Below are 19,802 nucleotides of genomic sequence, written 5' to 3'. Positions count from 1 at the left end.
CTAGGCAAGAGTTTTGCATTTGGTTTACAAAAGAACTTGAGTAGGCTGAGATTCCAGGCTGATGAGATGGTCTCCATGATGACTACACTTCTTTCTTTTTTGGCAGAGAACTCGTATACTGAACATGCGAGCTATAGGGATGAAAGAGGAGTTTATTCTCTGTAGCACTACAGGACTTGACTCCTTTGCTGATTTTTGCAGCACTTCCTCCCATGGCAATGATATCAGGATGCCGGTCGTTCTGTTTGGACCTAAGCTACACAAATACTTGACCAAACACCAAAGATGGCAGCTTTTGGTCCAGGTTTGATCTGAACCAATGACTTAGGAATGGAAAGCATCATATCTTACTTCAAAAATTTCTCTGAGCCATAAAAATAGTCCTTTACTTTTTGCTGAAGAGAAAAGGCTCAGGAGCTGACAAAGGAGTCCTGGTGTTGTGGTCTAAAAAGAGCTGAGTTCATGTCATGACCCCTTGGAAGAAGACAGTGGTGTTTCAATAGTGCTGTGCCAAACCATGGTCTTCCTACCCAAATCTAAAGCTGTCTGCACTAGGAGGAAGCCAGGAGCTGCTGCTTCCTAAATTCGATCAAGCCTGGTTTGCCTTTGTGTTAGCCTGGGGGGCCCCAATCCACCTCCTGCTCAGGCCTGACCTTACCGGGACCTGCTGCCTCTCGCAGATGGCTACAGCAGGACCCATCTCATAGCTTGTGGTGTGGCTTTCAAAGTCTGTCGGCATGGAGAGACATACGGGCATGCCAGACCATGTGCCTGCAACAGCCACAGCACCCTCCTCAACACCTGCTGGTGGCTGCTGTGCAGCACCCGGAGCCCAGGCGAAGGAGGGAAGCTTTATTCTGGGGTTGACAACAGAAACCTCCTTGTGCTCTGAGGAGAAGGAGGAGAAAAAGCAAAGCATCTCAGGAATTCCTCAAAAGCTGCAGGAATCGTTGCGGGACTCTGGAGATGAAAGAGACAAAGAAGTTGGAGGAAACTTTGTGTTCAATGAAGAGTAGATTTGCTCAAAGAAGAAGAGAGAGAATTGTGGGAGTACTGAAACTACATACAGATTTGGGAGAACATGCCTTCCATTATCTTATTTTCAAAATATCTTGAAAATCTCAAAGTGGTTTTCTTCCTCTTCCCCCCCACCCCAATTAGGAATTTTATGCTGAAATACTTAATTTTGAATCTTTAAAAATAAATCTCTTTCTTTGACATCTTTTAAAATAGTCTTGTAGATCTAAACTATAACTTCAACTTAAAAAAGAGAAAAAAATAGTCAATAAGCAGTGAAATACAGTGTAAACACATTTTTTCACTTCACTTCAAATTCCTTGAACTCACCCTTAAATTCTTTGTTTTTTGTCTTTTCCTGACCCTCAATCCCCCCCACTTTCAGATCTTTGACCTATTTTTTACATTTTTATTACCCAGTTCTAGTTTAGTTTTTCATTTATTTAAATATTCATGAAAGAACAGCAGTTACACACTATTCTTATTTCTTAATCAAACCAACCATCAATCCTAACGTAATATCTTCAAGGCTGAGGGAACAAGAAAAGGTATTCCATACAGCAAAAGAATTACAGGAATTATGGACAGAAAGCCCCTACTTGGGAAATGAGTCAGTCTGCTTCTGTCTAGCAGAAAAGATCAGCACGGAAGTATAGAGCCTTTAGAAACAGCTTATGAATTTACAGCCTGCAAAGTAAGTGAAGTCTCTGTGTCTCTCATACACATACGCTAACTCATTCCCCACACATGCAGGTCTCTGGTGGAAAGACAGGGAATGTGCAGTCTGCAATGCATATGAACTTTCTGTTTAGAGGAGAAAAGATTTTTTTCAATAGGCGCAAAATCCCACCCCCTCAGCACCCCTCCTTCCCCTGCGTCTGACACTGACTTCAAGGGAGGAGTTGAGCCAATTATCTGTGAGTCCTACAGAAGGAAAATCTGCAATTTGCCAGTAGTTGTGAGAGTGAGAGGGAGAAAGGCAGGGAGGGAAGAAGGATGACTTAATTGGCAAATGTAAAGAAAAGCCCCTTCTGCCCTAGAAAGATAATATTTTAAAGCAAATCTCGGACCAGAAGAAAAGAAGCTCGCACTGGGGCTTGTGCCAGGCAAGAGCTGGGGAAGCGTAGGTTCACCATAGACAACTCCCATGCCCCCGGTGATTTTTCGCTATAGGGTCTGAGGCGGTGTAGAGGCAGGGTGGGCCAGCCGGATGCACCCACGGCCCCGCACGACTAGGTGTCGCTCCAGAGACCCTTTCCCCTCAGCAAAGCCTGCGAAGCACAACTTGCAAGAAAAGCCAGTGGGAGTGGGAGAGACTCTGCCTCTCCTTCTCTCAAACTGAGGCTGTGAGAAGAGCTCATCTCACCAAAGGGAAAAGCTGGTTCCGAGACCCTTCTTTAGCCCATGTTGGTTGCCTGATCCAGTACTTGCCATTCATGGGGGAACACCCTCGGGAGCCCTGCAGTCCTTCCCAGTCCTGCTAAACTCCCAGGAAATACTGGTGAAAAATTGAGCCCAGATCAAGCAACCTGGGATCCACAAAACAACAGCCTTTTACAGCAACAGCCACTTCTGATTAAAATTATCAATCAAATCAGTCAATCAGCTTCATTGGACTGCACCAAGACCCAGGACTGCTCCTCCAAGGAAAGAGAGGTAAGAAAGCAGCATGGAGTTTGGGATGAAAGTAGGAAACAAATATCCCACAGGAACGATTGTGATGTGCATGAAAATTACGGGGATACTAGTAGTGATTAACAAGTGACAGGTCTTTTATGCATAGTACAGTTTGCATCTGCCTATGTCCATTTAGCTGGATGCAATGAATTACATTAGAATGGCAAACAGAGACACAAACAGTATCTGAAGACTGTGGAGTGCAATAGAGGTAGTTCAGAAGTCTATTCATGGATAGGGAGCATACGCCCCGATGGGAGGATGGAAAACTAAGGTGTAAAAGCTCTAGGCAGGTTGAATGAAGAATGGTATCTCTCTCCAGATGCTCAAGATCAAATTTGTCAGCATCTCACTGGAATTCAGAAAAGTGCTCTTCAGAGCATGCAAAAGCAGGTGCATTGTCATTCACTCCAGTGTCTGCCTGTGAAACAAGCAGCAGTGGTTAGCAGGTAGAAGACAACACAGGGAGTCAAAAGAAATGGCATTTAATGTTGATTTTAGACCACTGTTTCTGCTCTTTCTGGGTGTATGAACTTCCCCTTTATTAAGTGGAGATAACACTCATTGCCTACATTTCTATGACATTTTGAAATCCCTGTGCTGTACTAATATAAAATACTAATGTAAAGTTTCTAGCATCAAGCCAGTGCATAAAGAAGGTACCATTGGGAATTAATCTATGCTTAAGCATTTAATAAACTGGAAGGAAAAGATGTAGATTAAAGCCAGCTGGAGGTTGTTTGTCTCCTCATTCTCTTCTGATTGATTTTGCTTTATTTAGTACATGAACATGTGGTCTCTTTCTGTTTTCTTTCTTCTGCCTTTAATCTTTTTCAATGTATGAGTCCCTGTCTCCCTCTCATCCCTGGGTGTGAAGTCTGAAGCTTCATTCCTTTTCTGCACAGGAAAGAAGGCAGGTTGTATTGAACTGGAGAAAAACTGGAGAGGGGGGATAAGAAGAGAGAGCACAAAACACAAATGCAAGCTCTTGGTTCAGTGGCACACTCTGAGTCAGATTTGCAGCAGAGGTGATAAGAAGAGTAGCAACTCCATGAATCAAAGTGCTGTAAAGCATCTTTTGGCTCCATGTGAAATGAAATGCAGTCAGGAAAGCCCAAGAGTCCTCTTGACTGAATGCCTTGACAGGTGGAACAAGGACAGCATTAAGTGACTATTTAATACATTAAAATCTGTATGTCCTCACACCCCTTCTTCCAATTCAGTGCATCTTCATCCTTGGAGTAAAGCATCCTGAAATGAGCGTGTATCTGCACATAGAATTTTGCCTTTGATGGGGGTGGGAGGCAGTGTGATTTAATGACCAGCGTAATGCAAGGGTGAGGAAAGGTGGGAAGGGGAAAGAGTTTGAAAGGTAGGAGTCCCAGAGTCTGTTCATGTTTCTCATTTGTTGGACCGTGCATGGTCAATCAGCTTCCTTGTGCCCTACTCTTCCTCGTCTGTGGGTAGCTTGTGGTGGCAATTCCTTCTCCAAGATGTTCAGTGTACAGTGGCATTAACTGAGGTCTGCAGCAGTGGAATTAATTTCAAAGTGGAGCACAGAAGTGCCTCTTGCACTAAAGGTGCAAAATTAGCCCTCCAAGCAGCTTGCAGTGACACAGTCCAACTTCTTTGCTGTGTGATGGGAGTTTCTCTAATCACCAGCAGTTCGGTGGTTACCTGCCAGTCAACAGCATAATTTGTAGGACTTTGGTTTGTAAAGCTGTTGGCCAGGATCAGGTCCCCCAGTGTGCATGTTCTTTACAGGACATATAAGGCATTTGCTTAAAAAGCGTAACTGTGCTCACTCTCAGAGGTTGCTGCACCAAGTTGCATGAAAGTGATCTTCATCAGGTGTGAACCAGCGCAGTCCACTTGCCCTCATGCAGCTACACTGGTCCAGCCCAGTCTGAAGAGCTGACTCATTTCTAAATACTTATCCTGAGAAGTTTGTAGGTTTTTTCACAAAATCTATCTTCCTGCTTTTCTCTACCAGATAAATAAAGCCTGAGAGGATGAAAGGAAGTATCCCAAAGCAAATCTGTCACCATTTGTCTGCCCATGGATGGAAGGAAGTATTGGACTGGCTACGTAGGAAAGGGCAGAGATAGTGTACGTAGCAGTGTTGTTTCAGAGATTGAATATGGTGTTTCTGCACTGTTGGAGATAGGTCCTGTTCTGAATAAAACAGAGTCCAGTTCAAATAACAGGTGTGCTCCTTGCTGTCGTTCCCAACACAACAATCCCAACAGTACCATAACTCTGCATGTGTGTGTTCATCCAAAGTTATGTTCTGACATCACTGTCTGGCTCTAATGTTATGCTGTCCTGCCTGCTGAATATAATTCAGAGTATAAGCCACTCTGAGGAAAGCGTCGCATTTTCTTCTGTGCTTTAGATAGGGTTGAATGTGCTGTTGGCGTGCAGCAATTATAGCAATAATAATAAATAGTAGTGTTTTGCTGTTGCCTTGGGCTGTAGCACAGTGCTTATAATGATGCTGGATCAGAATTCCAGAGACTTCTTTATTTAGCAGTGACCGTATCTTCACTGCTGCTTTGGTGCTTAGCACATGTTAAACAAAGTAAAAGATTTTAAGCTTTTGACTGAGATAAGTGTCAGCTACCTAAAAGCTTGGGAGATAAAATTCACTCAAGGGAAAGATAGGAATCCAGATCTGGACCCAGAAATGATCTTTCAGTGTACATAAAATACTTGCATTGTAATATTAAATAAACAACACGTAAGTTAAATAAACGGCACAGTGGGAACTTGATTATTCTTTAATAAGATCCTAGTAACCAAAATAAACTCTGTCAAAAATGTGCCGCCTTTGCTCTAATGGTTAGCTTTCCCTACACAGGGGTTATATTTTTCCTTTCAGCACACAATTCATTTGAACTGGTACATGAAAAATGTCTGAGCACACTTTTTTTATTCCTATGAAAGTTTTCCGCATCTGAGTGATATGTCAAAATGCGATCTCCAAGGTCTCGAGACTCATTTTAGTTGTCAGGACTTGGAAATCTTGTCTAATAGCTATTTAAGATGACTTTTCTCCTGCTTGTACTTAGCACCCACAAAGACTGTGACATCCACCACAGCAGTGTAGGTATAAAGATTGAAACTCCTGTGAAATCTACGTTTCTGCAGCTCCATCAATTGCCAGCCATCCTGCTGCAATGCTGATGGTTTGTTGATAGGGAGTTCCCACACTACCAGTCCAAACAACATGGTTAAAATCTGGTTTCTAAAAGGTCAGTGAAGGCACAAATCTTAGAACTTGTCATTGACCAATGCTATTTTATGGCTCAAACTGCCTTCATCAGCAATGAAGGTTATATGGGACCAGCTTTTTAAAATTATTGAGATGTCTAACTTCCACTGATGTCAAGCATGATTCTTGTTTCTGTCTGACTTATGTTTGATCTCAAAATGAGTATTGTGCATAGCTCCTATTTAGGCAACCAAAGCGCTCTAGGTCCTAACGGCAGCTGCAGTGGATGCAGTATATTGGGAAATCTGACCTCTATGTTTATGTATCTAAATGAGAACCAAGATCTACTGACAAATCTGGTAATATCTAAGTGACGCAGATGGTGGGAAGGAACTTGGTGTCTAAGTTGAAGCACAGCTGGTAAAATTATCCCTTAACGCTTACAAGAAATAGTAAATTACAGTTCAAAACTATGCTATTTTCATTGTAAATGCCTTTTTATATGACTTTAAAAGAAAAGAAAAAGGCAAAAGCAAAAACAAAAAAGCATTCCCTGGAAATGAGACTGAAAAAATTAAGCATTTCCAGTGAAAAGATTTCTGTATGAACCATTGATCTACTAAGGACGACTGTGCTCCAGAGCACTCTTTGACAAGCTTGTGGAAAAGAGCTGCCCTACTCCATCCTCCATCTAGGTTCTGGTCTTTCCTCCAACTCTGCCATTTCCTCTTTCAGGACCAAGCAATGATGAAGACTATGTCCGGTGGAAACTGCACCCTGAATGTGCCAGCCAAGAACTCGTACCGCATGGTAGTGCTGGGAGCCTCCAGGGTGGGGAAAAGCTCCATTGTCTCACGCTTTCTCAATGGCCGGTTTGAGGACCAGTACACTCCCACCATTGAGGATTTTCATCGCAAGGTCTACAACATCCGGGGAGACATGTATCAGCTGGACATCTTGGACACCTCCGGAAATCACCCTTTCCCTGCTATGAGGAGGCTTTCCATCCTGACAGGTGAGAAGTAGGAGGAAGTTTGCAGATGGGTAAAAGATCATAATGATAGACATTAGCTTGAAAACTGTAGCCTGGAGATGACTGTTTCTTGGCAGGTAGCTAAAGGGACTGCTTGATTTTGTTGCAAGATGCACTTCTCTAAAGAGAGATTTCCAGGCTGGGATGCTCCAGGCACTGTAGGGAGTGCATTAGCCACAGAGAAGTCCCCCTGGATGAAAGTCTGAAATTGAGATTTCCACCTAGCTTATTTCCCTCCTACCTTCCCTTCCTGATGCATATTTTTTACAGCAGTCACAAATGAATGGCTGAATAAAATCTCGTGGGCATAAAGAAAGAGCAGCAAGGGACAAAATAAACATGTCATTATAAGACACAAGCAGTGAAAAACAAATGTAAAATGCACGGGGAGGGAATTCAAACAAAGAAAATCTCAAAGATTTTTTTTTCCTAAAATTTCCAGCCTGATTCCCTTGATTTGATATTCCACTAAAAGAACAGCTCTACTTTTACCCTTTATCCTTAGTCTATAGTTAATCAAATTAATTAAAGAGGAAAAAAGGAAAATGGTGGGCTCATTTTGTATGTTGTCATTGTTAAGCAGTTCCTGTTGCAAGCTAAGCTGTATTCTCTAGCTGTGTAAGTGACAGTGGAGACATATTCAGAAACAGCTCACAACAAACCTACTTTCTGGATTTGCTGTCTACCCTTCTAGCTAGCCAGCGAAACATGATATTCACATCTGACCAGGCTAGTGTCCACATTCCGTGAGGTCCTAGTTTCTGGGATGCAGATGTGAGCTTTTGTCCCTGAAAGATCTCTTAGCACGTTCCACATGAATGTCTTTCAATGGGCAATGATTTGCGTTATTTTATGTTTGCAAAAGGAATTGTAAGTCAGAAAATGTCAAAAGGAAATGCCAGGGAATCTGTGTCATTTATGTATTTCTTTTTTTCCATGGTCTGTTTCTCTTGAGCAAATGAAATGACAGAAGAACACTGCACATTAGGAAACCTCTTATTCCTGACAGGCATTCGGGACTGACTAGCTGTAAATCTTCAATTCAGGTGTTCCTCCTTGTATTGTATAATCAAAAGGCCAAGACTGAGTGGCTACTAGCTCTCCGTTCTTCCTGGTGTCAGAACAGGCTTTGTTTCGCACAGAGATACAAACAAAAGGAAGAAAAAAGATAAGCAATGCAGCAGAGCTGAGATAGAAACATGTTTACAAAAGAGAGAACAAATGGGCAATAATTTGCAAGCCCAGTGCAACCTCGGAACACACAATGGGATATGGCTGAAGTAGCCAAAAGTCTTTTCCACAGCACTACAGAAAGGAGTGGGGAGTTGAATTAGAAGAATTGGTACTAAAGTACAGCTTAATGAACAGATTCAAAAGGACCAAAAAAAAAAAAAAAAAAGGGAAGATATGGCAAATAAACCTATTGCTTTTTGAAAATTCCCCCTTTGACACAGGTTGCAACCAACAAGCCTTTATAGTATCCTTTTTTAATTGCAGGGGATGTTTTCATCCTAGTATTCAGCTTGGACAACAGAGAATCCTTTGATGAGGTCAAGAGGCTCCAGAAACAGATCCTTGAGGTCAAATCCTGCCTGAAGAACAAGACCAAGGAATCAGCTGACCTTCCCATGGTGATCTGCGGCAACAAAAATGACCACAGTGAAATCTTCCGCAAGGTACGCTCAGATGAAGGTGAGAACCTTGTCTCCAGTGATGAAAACTGCGCTTACTTCGAAGTTTCAGCCAAGAAGAACACCAATGTAGATGAGATGTTTTATGTCCTCTTCAGCATGGCTAAGCTACCTCATGAGATGAGCCCTGCCCTCCATAGGAAAATCTCCATCCAGTATGGTGACACCTTCCAACAGAAATCCTTCCGGATGCGCCGAGTCAAGGACATGGATGCCTATGGCATGATCTCTCCCTTTGCTCGTCGGCCAAGTGTCAACAGTGACCTGAAGTATATAAAATCAAAAGTTCTCAGGGAAGGTCAGTCAAGGGAGAGGGAGAAATGCACGATCCAGTGAAGGGGGCTTGCAATTCTGTCTGAAGTCATCATCCACATGCAGTGCCTTAAAGAAAAATGGTCTGTGGAAGCATAGAATGGGCTCACGGGGTTCACAGAGAAAACCCAACATGGAGAAAGGATAACTCTTCCTGCAGATTCTGCTGAGTCATGAATGTAAATAACATCGTCCTTGTAAATTACTGGGAGAAAATCATATGCTTGAGATACAAGTGCATTTCTCTGTCTTTGTAATGTAGTTTCTCTTCATTCCCCTTTTTGTTTAAGGAAGTAAAGAAGTAAAGAAATTTCAACCTCATCCTTATGAAGAAAGTAGGTCAAAAATGCACAGAAGGCATTAACAGTTACCCAGCGTGCAGCTCTTGCTAAGAGAGAGGAGATTATGTGTATGCATGTGTGTATCTCTGTGTGTCTGTGTGTATGTGTGCATGCATGTGTGGAGCACTCCTTTAAAAAATGGGATTTGCATTTCAAAGGGTAACAGTCTTACTGAGGTTTCCCAGCTTGAGAGTGGACTCTATAATACAGACATATGACTCTAACTCGCTTCTGAGGGGACCTGGATTGAGAAGATTTTGATTTTATGTTTGCTGGAACAGTTATCATTTGACATCAACATGAATGTTGTTTTGTATTATAGATGTCATTTGGGGTTGTTTTTTTTTTTTTTTAATTGTCTGGGGTGGGTTCTTAGCAAAATCAGATGGCAAGTGCATTTGGTATCAATTTCTAGCAGTGAAAGGTGTTTTTCATCTGTAAAACTATATAATATATACATTGATTGAAAGTGAAGTTGTGCTACGAAAAGCCAATACATTTGACTGCTTTGCAAGCCTAGTGTGATATTGTTTCTCAAAGCAGCCACACCAACTCTGAATACCATAGTACAAATGCCAGCCTTTGCCTTGCTGGCCACCGAAGCAATGGCTCCTTCCTCTGCCTGTATCAGCTGAGACTGACCAGATTCATATGTTGGCTTAGACCACTTCAGAGGCAGGATTGGGTTTTCCTTCAAAATTAAGAACTGAATGGTTGTAGGGCCAGCTCCATCATATTTCTTTTGTTAACATGCCTCTAGTCATTTTGTTCACTGTTTTCCCTGCTGTCTGATAAAGGTTGCCTTGATGGAAACCTTTGCACTGCAGAAGTCCTTCAGAACAGAAGCTTTGTGCTGGCTGGCTGAATAGGCCTGAATTGGCTGGCCAGATAAATCTGGGGCTGTCCATTCACTTCTTCGCTTTCTCAGCCCAGTCCAGGCTTCCTTGTCTTCAGGTCTCTCCCTGTTCTGCTTCTGGCTTTGTTGTTTGATGTGTTCCTGTATGCCCTCAAAGCCAAATATGTTCTTTCAGATGTAAGCTTGCCACTCTCACTGGGTGGAATGAGATGTGTGCACACATAATTATGGGCAAAGAATGGCCCCAAGACTGTACACAACAGTAGAGTATATATATTATACATACCTCAGAAGGATCTTCAGATACCTTGTCCCTCCCTCACCCTCAAATTCTGTTCTTGGCAGTATCTGCCTTGCTGTGTCCTGGGCAGAACTGTGAGCTGTGAGTTAATGCTAGAATTTGACAGAAAACCAAAAATGATGGTTGTCTGTAAAAATTAGCCCCTGGGACTCAAACCCCCATATTAATTTATCAGCTCTGTTCTTCATTGGTACTGTATATTGACTGGTAAAATACACTGTTCTTTTATTCCTGTTGCCAGGGCAAGCACCTTTCAGACCATGCCTCCCTCCCTATCTGTTAATATGTACATGGTTTATGATTAAACCTGTTTTGTTTATTAGCTGCGTCCTGGTCCTTTTTTACTTTCTCCAAGAATAATGAGGAAGGTCCTATTTTTCTGTTGTGCAGGTGCAGCTAGGGAAGTGAGTTGTGGGTTGAGAGCCCTGATAAGATCTCCAGTAAGTTCTGGAAGAGCCTCCTATGTCCTCCAGACAGCAGGGGCTACACATTTGTCTGTTTGGAACAGAACTGTGTCTATACCTACATATTGCTATCTATCTATCTATCTATCTATCTATCTATCTGAACATCAACTTATATCAACAGATAGCCTCACAAGCAGAAGCAGATAGTTATTCTTTCCCATGCTGCCTCCAACATGAGAAAATAACCACTCCCTCTTTCATGCTCAGAGCTGGTGTACTCATCACTGGTGCAATTTACTGTGGTCTCTGCAGAGACATCACTGTTGCTCTCAGAAGACTCTCCATCTCACCATCTGTACCTCTCAGCTGTATGAGTCTTGGTCCCCCTGAGCACATGCCTACCTCCCTACAGACTCTCCACCCAAATGCATGACTACTGAATGTACCAGTGATCAAGCTCTGGGACTCATCTGCCAGAGGGACATGGCGGGGTTGAAGACAGAGTGAGAAGGGCATGTGCACTGGCCATTGATTGGATTAAGGGGCTCCAGGAGGCTAGAGGAGAACTCCTTGCACTGTAGCCCATGTGCTGCATTACTGAGTCTATGTCTGCTCTCACTCGCCTGCTAAATAAAGATGAATTTTTAAAGAGTCTCCATAATCATCAAGTCTCTGCCTTTATCTTGCACCACTGACCTTAAAGTTATTTTCCCTGCTGTCCTTCCATCTCCACAAAGACACCAGCTTTCCTCCCTCTTCCTCGTCGTCCTGTTCCTGCCTTTTCCACCATGGATATGAAGCCGCAGGGCATGGAAAAACAACATTGTAGTGACAGCAAGGGCACAAGAGTAGGGGAGGCTGAAGACCAAGGAGCAGGTGCTCACAGAGATATGCTGGATTCCACAGGAAGGCCAGTGAGCCCCAGCTTCACAGCCCAGCTTGGCCTGCCAAAGCTCAGGGTGAGAAACTGGCTGGGAGTGAAGGTGAAGCAGCATTACAGTCGCCCACAGAAACAAATGGCAATAAGCAGGTAATCTTATTAAAGTAATCCTAGTTTTCTCTCTGCATTTTGTTGCTGATGGTAATTGCTTTTGAAGTTAGATTATCGTGCTCCTGAGGACATTTTTTTTTTTGCTTTTATTATTTCATTACAGTCATTCTATTAATATTCATGTATTACTTGGGCTCTAGAAGTGCTAACAGCCCCTAAAACAGACGGTATGTGTCTCAGTTGTTTATTCACAGTTAGCAGCCATTATATTCTGTGAAAAGGGCTGGAAAACAGAGAGCAAGGCTACCTGTGTGCACAGAGGGCATAAGGTAAGGCAGGAAGAGGAAAGGGGAATTGCTTCTTCCTTGCTAACCGCTGAACGTATCTGGCTGTAAGAGAGAGCAGGGAAGGGCTTTATGGGAAACTCTATTACATGTGTGCAGAAACAGCGAGACCCTGAAAGGAGCAAAGAGCAGACCTACAGCCAGGCCTCAGAGGCAATGGAAAGAGAAGCAACTTTTTTTTTCCCCTTGGGATTCAGGGGACCTGCACAGAACTTACCGTAACCCAAGAAGTCATGAAGAACTGGACTAAGGGGAAGTCTGGAGAAAAGGATCAGTCCAGCAAAGATGCTGCCAGCAGGTGTACCTTTACTTGGTCTTACTTAGCGTAATTGTTTTATTCCAATAGCTACCTTGTCCTGCACTGCAGTATATAAAACCTAGCATTAGTGATACAGAGCCTTGCTGATGTTTTTTTGTGTACTTACTTCCAGGACAACGAGCAGGGACATATACCTGACTTAGGATCAGTCATAGCCCTGGAACAAGACATGGCCGAGATTTATTTTGCACATTGCTCGACACAGCAAGAAAGTCCTTGTCCTGAAGAAATTACAACTCAACACATTATAGGAGATACTATAAATAATGACAAAAAACTATGTAAGCCACAGGGTCAGTACAAATCAGGAAGGAAATAGTGGTCATGGTGAATTAAGTAAAAAATAAATTGAGGGTGGGAAGGACAGAGTGAAAGCCTGTTTAGACATTCAGAGGACTAAATTAGGCTTCTGTTCTGAAGAATCCCCAGGATGACTGCTGCCACCAGGCCAGCTTTGAGAGGCTTTCACGGTGCAGCCTCACAAAGCGCATTGTCTTCTTGAGACCCCAGGGTGCAATAGGTCTGATTGTCTGGGAGGCTGAAGGGCTTTTTATTACCACAAAGGCAAATAGGAAATAGTGGGATAATTTTTAAAAGGGCAGCAAAAGAGAAAAGAGCTTCAGAAGGGGGCTTACAAAGGTAGGATGGCAATAGGAGGTAGGGTAGATAAAGGAGAGAAAAGGTAGACTAGAGCATATGCTACAAAATGTACCTTTCACCCTTATTTTCTCTACACACAGTCAAATCTGAAGACATTTTTTTGTCCTTCCTCAAATATTTACCACCACTTATCACTGTTCAGGACCCACCTTCCATCTCTCATCACACCTTTTGTTGTCTTAGATTTGCCCTCCTGTCATGTATCGTATTGTGGACTGCCTTGCTAGCTCTGTCCCAGTGTCTTGGCTAGTATAGAAGGTTTCAGGCAGAGGTATTTTTGAAGTAAGTGATGATTATTTGATTTGATTTGAAATCACTATTATGTCCAGGGGTTTTATTAGCATTATTTTTTCTGTAAAAATACATGGTGCCAGGCTCAGATTAAAGGGTCTCCTTGGAAAAATATATAAAACGTGATATAATGTACATTTTCCCCACTGGTTTCTATAGAAACAGTCTTTTCTCTGCGTTCAGAAAGAGCAGAGAACTTGCAGGGGGGAGATGAGTAGTAGCGGCTCTGCCCTAGATCTTTCACCTCTAGCCCTCATGGGAAGTTTTCTTCCCTTCAGTTTCTTTTATGTGGAGAAACAAAGACCACCAGCCAGATCCACCCTGTAGACCACTCAGTATATCTGGTAAAGCGGTGGGATGGGTATGCTACTGTAGATCAGAAAGTAATTTCCATGATGTGATGGTAAACTGCGGCATTTTTCCTGGCGCAGTACCTGACAATGGGGAATACGCATTGCAAACTGCTATAAACCCAACTTCTGTACTCAGGTTTGGTTGCTGTTAGCTATGAGCCTTGCCAAACTTCTCTCTTCCCTGTGTCTTTATAGACCGCCATCTGGTACAGTCAGAGCCTCTGACTTCCCAAAGAAACATTTCCTTTTGCTCTCATGACAACATCAGCCAAAGACCTTTCCTTGCCCCTACAAGGGGCCATCCACAGCATGCAGAACCGCCCTGAGTCCCAGGCATCATGTTCCTAGAAAGTTATTGATAGTTTGGAAGGAGGCCAAGGACTAGCAAGAAAAAACATTTTATGAGCCTAGAGGGATTGACTTGAGTAAGCCTTAAGAAAAGTCTGAAAGGAATAATTCTGTACCATGTAGGTAAACAAAGTCTGAGAGAGGCTGGCTGAAAACCCCTAGATGTGTTTGAAAAGTGGAGATGACAACTGACACAGCACTTTATTTAGAGCTGGACAGTGGGATATCTCAGTGGGAACAAGAGTATTAAGCAGGAAATCATAGGCAAAAGAGCAGGGCAGACTTTAGGGCAGTGGAAAATTTTCAAAGAGATGCGATGAAAGTCCCATTACGAAAACACTGGGGAAAAAATTGAAATCTACATAGCCGACAGGGGTAACTTGGTGTTGGCAGTGGGCTAAACTGGCTGAGCCAGTAGGTTATTTTGATCCCCCACTCTTATTTCTATGATGGACCTTGAATCCAAGTCTGCTTCAAAGAAATTTTCCTCAGACTGTCTGTCCTCACTGCATGCCCCCGAACCCCCAAGTGGAGGGTTGGTAGTTCACTGGTCCCCTCCAGCTAGACCACTAACAACAGACACAGGACTTCTTTCGTCAGACCCTGCTTTTTAGATCATTTCCACAAAGATCCCTGGACTGTTTGCAGAACACAGCTCCTTTGGTGAATTGTCCATAAACAGTTTCTTGCACATTTGTTTATTGTTCAGAAGTATTTGATGAATGATTTATGCAAACTTGTCCTGTGCTTTGTCTGCGATGGATAACTAAGATTCGTTCATATTAAACATGAAGATCAGGAGAGATGAGGTCACTGTGTTTCAGGACATATTGTAACAAAGTAAAAGAATATAAATGAAAAAAAATTTCAACTTGAATATGTGTCTTTACATCACGAGCAAAGCAAACTCCTTCTCTCCAACCCATTCCTTCCCTCTAGGCGCTTGAAGGAGGGATTTCATAGACTGTATTTATTCAAGAGTGTTCTCTCACAAACACTTGGCTTTCAGCAGTTAGTATAGAACACCAACTCACACATGAGAGCATTGAATCTTCTAGAATGGCTTTAGCCATTCTATATCTTGAGTTCATAGTTAAAAAAAGAAAAGAAAAGGAACAAAGGAAAATAACCTCTACAGTTGTGGTGATGAAATGACTGAAGTGGGGGACGAAATTTCTGGCTCCAAGAAACAATTCCTTCACACACTGAGACCTTATCTGGAAAACTGCACAATTCTATTAAACTGTGACTTGTGGTCTTCCCATGTCAAACTGAGAACAAAAGCAACCAAAGAAACACAAGAGACGCTCCCAGCCAGGTGTTGCATTTCAGACCCCACTAACAGCAGTGCTATGACGGATCCCACCTGGTTCCTCAATGTCTTTGCAAAGCTCCCAGGAACTTCAGGGTTAAAATAAGTTAAAGTTGCTGGGTGTTAGGTAACACGGGTTTCTGTCTTACTCTTCAGGTCAGAGATGTAACAGCCTGTAGGAACAGCCCCACCAGTTTCCAAACTCTTTACATAAATCAACGTCTTGATTTCCCATTCCTGACAGAGGGCCAGTAGCACTCACGGGAGAGCTGAGAGAGGATAGACACCTTCTAGACTGAGAGGCACTTGGGTACCACAATGATGGATAAACACATTAGAAGGTGAAGAGGCAGACCGGAAACAAATATCACCGCAATCAGGAGCTGAGCTGCTGCAGTGCCAGCTACACAGGAGGGCAATTACATTTTGCATAATCCCTGATTTCTGCACTACTTACTTACAGTCTTGTTCTCCTCAGCATCCACTGAGCTGGCAAGTCCCAGGAGCCTCAGGATTAACATTATGCACTGGCTAACCCCTGCTCTTCAATCACTACATACCTGTATGCTAAACAGTAGTGTGCTTGCAGAAAGATTTTTGCTCAGGGACCCTTGGATGGACGCACAGCATAACCTCTGCTTTCACCCTCTCTCTGCTGGAGAAATCAAAGCCTCAGGGAAACACAGCCCTGTAAAACACAACCTGAGGGGTTAGAGGACAGCATAAGGAAGATCAATGGCATTGCTTTTGGCTGGTTCAGGGCAGAATGTCTCATTTTTTCTTTCACAAAACAGTTTGTTCCTTGCTGGGTGGCTCATTGCCAAGGTAATAAATACAAGCTTCTAAAAAGAAATAAAATAAAAAGGAAAAATAAACACAGAGCAATGACTTGTTCTGCAAATTGACAGAGACTTGCCTGAGGCAATGGATAAGGGGTGACAGGGATGAACAGCTCTCTCCTGGAGCCTTATTAGAGAGTGGACTGGAGCTCTTCTCAGATACTCTCTATGAGATGCGGCCATCTGGGAGAAATCCAGATTGGCAGTTATCAGAGAGAACAATTCCAGCTGGCCACAACACTTCCAAACCAGAAATTATCCCTTACACAATGGCACTGACTCAGACTGCTTGCAACTTTTGTTGAGTTTGGGGCAGTTACACAAGTTCTGTCATTAGTCATGGTGGTATTTATTTGTATTATGGAGTCCTGCCCACAGACCAGGACCCAATTATACCAGACAATATACAAATGCAAAATAAATAAGAAGTCTCAGTGTACACAAAGGCCACGGCAAAATCTTAGTCATTAACTACATCTGCCATTTCCACCCTGTGCCTCACAGCATCTGTCCTATCCTATGGTGGCTATCTACCTGTTTCCTACCAGCATCCCATCTGTCACCTAAAGTGAGAAGATGCCGCAGTGTGCAATATTAATCCGCCACTTCCCTGATTAACATCTGAAAGCTGCTATAAACCCAACTTCTGTACTCAGGTTTGGTTGCAGTTAGCTATGAGCCTTGCCAAACGTCTCTCTTCTCTGTGTCCTTACAGACCGCCATCTGGTATGGTCAGAGCCTCAGACTTCCCAAAGAAGTCTGTGGTAGCAGCATCACCAAGACCTAGCATAATTTAGTTGTGCTCTTCCTTCAGCTGGATTTACTGAAACAGAGAAAGCAGATGTAAGGGTTATGCACTGTTTCCAAAATGCTCATGGGATAGGTAAATTCTTTATTATACTTGCAGTTGTTCCTAGCAGTCTTGCCAAGGAGAGATCTCTAAGGTAGGCAGAGCATGTTTGTGCTCTGTTAGTGGTCCTGTGGTTGTGCAAGCCCCAAGCCAGCCGTGGCACATGGTAGTTCAGACCTAACGCCAAAGTGTCCTGTGACAGGCAGTGGAGCTGCCTTACATATGGCTGTCGTGAAACCTGAATCTGGGCAGGGAGAGGAAGTGAGGCAGCCATGCGGGCATTGCCAAGTCATGGCAAAGGCCTGCTGACTGCCCTGTCCTTTCATGACCAGGTGATGACTCAAGGGATGTCTGCTTCTCTCCTGCCTGTGAGCCTTGCTGGGAACTCTCATAGCTCTCAGGGGAAAGAAATGGGTCAGACACTGCTAGGAGCAGGGTGCCTACCCACCTCTGAAATACAAATTGATGGGACAGAACACATTTTCAGCCACTCAGGGAATTTAAAGTTGAAAGTAGTGAAAATGCATGGAGAAGATCGAGATTCTCATCAGTGGCCCCTTTGTACTGCCGTAACTGACGCAAGAGCTGCTTTTTGCCCTTGATCTCCCAGAGAGGAATATCTCTATCACAGGCTTTGGCAAAACAGTTCACAGTATCCTAAACCTTTGTTTCCTGCCTCCACAGCATGATCGTTGGAGAAAGGCCCTCCCTCAGATGGATGGTAAAACCCTCTTAGATGATACAGAGCCCAACTGGTGGAGAGCACCCCAGCAGCAGCAGGGCATTTTACTGTGCTAGACAGTGAGCAGATGCATAAGAAGTGAATGTCCTTGGTGGACGGGAGAGCCTTAGGTATGTTTTCTATCCCTTCTTCTTGGGACTTGACACATATCCCCCAGTGCATTTTCTCTTGTCAGACAAGAATTCTGCCAAAGAGGAAATGTCTGAAAGCACTTCATTAATTAAAGAGCCTTGAGTTCTACTGTTTTTCCATGAGACTTCAGACTCTGGATTGACTAAAACATGTAGACGTGCCACTTCAGGATATGGTTTAGTGGGCATGGTGGTGTTGGGCTGATGAATGGACTTGATGATCTTAAAGGTCTTTTCCAACATTAATGATTCTGTGATTCTGTGACTTTTGAAGATGACATGAGCTTAGGCTCACTTAAGCAATTTCTCAACTTTATCAAAATTTGTTGCCTGAAGAGGGAGCATTTAAAGACTGAGATTTATCAGGAGGAAACATTGCTCTGAACCAAATTTCCACTGAAAGAGAAAATTGAAAAGATAAGTGATTTTGTATGAGAGGTGCTTCAGTAGTGAAGGTTTCCTTAGTAAAACAAGAACTGTCTGAGAGGCCCTTCTGCTTTCCCACTCCTTTACATTAGAAAAAAGAGAAGATTGCTGCTTCTTAAAAGAATTGAGAAAAGGAATGTATTCCAGAGTGAAATGTCATTTTTACATTTTTTTCCCATGGTATCTTTTTGTCAACCAGGAATTAAAGCAAAAGAGACAATAGAGGCCCAAACATAATCTGTCATCTGTGCCCTCACCTCTGTTTGGCTGGGTCTGTGTTCCTACCTCTATCTTTTCCTTCACTGGCTAAAGGAGAATCTGAAGCAAGAACAGTTATTTTTGACTAGAGGCATGTGGGGTGCTCCAAGACTTTGAGACAGTAGGAAAAACAAGCATTAGCAAGTGGGAAAATTGGGAAAATTATCTCTAAATTAGCTCTACAAGTCTTGTGCCAGACTCTATTCTCCTCTAGAATGGCCTTGTTCTCTTCTGTTCCCCTCCAGCTTTTCACAAAACATCCAGACAGGGAAAGATAGTACCTGCTATTTCTAGCCCTCCTAAACTTCAGGTGAAACCTTCCGGTTTTTTTGTGCTCAATCAAATGGCTCTGTTGAGCTGTGTCTATACTGCCAGGTATTCCCCATTTGCATGCCAGTCCTTGTGCTCTGATTGTCCTCACCACCTGCATGTTGGTGCGTACTGCAGTGCCACGTTGGTGCTTGCTTGATGGGTTTTAGCCCGTGACATTGCACATATGCTCAAGGCTGTTACCAGGGTCTCCATAGATGTAGTTTCCAGAGCCTATTCCCTTCTGGCACTCCTAGGGAAATGGCTGATGAGACAAGAGCTTTTTGTACACATGGCACAGTGACTCTTCTCTGCAACATGTTGTGTCCCATCTCACAAAACCATCAGATGTCCTTTCATGTCATAACAACAATGCATAGAATGACAAATGACTGCCAGAACTGAGGGTCTTCCCCTGGTTTGTCCTTCTCCGCCCAAGTAAGTATTGGTGCCAGGAAAAGCATTAGAAACTGTACTGTAAAGAGTAAGCCTAGATTACTGGAGTCTTTCTGAATTTCTGTGCCACAGCACTTACCCTATCTGTGGCCCATATCAGGCATGTGCTAGTCACCCACACTGTTTTGGCCTGCAGAAAAAGAAAACCTGGGTGAATACCCTAAAAAGGGATTTGTGGTACGCTCCACAAGTCTGTTGTGGGGCATAGCCACAGACCATCCCAGAAATAAATGTACAGCCAGCCAAAATTACTTTAACTTCAGAAATGAGAAGTCAAAAAGAGAGCACTATGGAAGCTTTGCAGTGCTATGCAAGGCCAGTTGT

At 43.2% G+C, this 19,802-nt stretch overlaps 1 protein-coding gene across 1 annotated transcript; it reads left to right on the top strand.

Moving 5' to 3' along the window:
* Positions 1-6,652: 6,652 nt before the first annotated feature.
* Positions 6,653-8,968, top strand: RASD2 (RASD family member 2; the record flags this gene model as incomplete). The annotated part of the gene is made up of 2 exons (XM_081999047.1): positions 6,653-6,923; positions 8,439-8,968. 2 exons carry the CDS (start codon positions 6,653-6,655, stop codon positions 8,966-8,968), a joined length of 801 nt encoding a protein of 266 aa, XP_081855173.1.
* Positions 8,969-19,802: the final 10,834 nt, after the last annotated feature.

The sequence above is a fragment of the Phaethon aethereus genome (assembly GCF_964289735.1).
Source record: "Phaethon aethereus genome assembly, chromosome: 1".
Taxonomy (NCBI): domain Eukaryota; kingdom Metazoa; phylum Chordata; class Aves; order Phaethontiformes; family Phaethontidae; genus Phaethon; species Phaethon aethereus.
The sequence above is the reverse complement of the archived record's forward strand: the minus strand, read 5'-3'. Positions and strand labels throughout refer to the sequence as shown.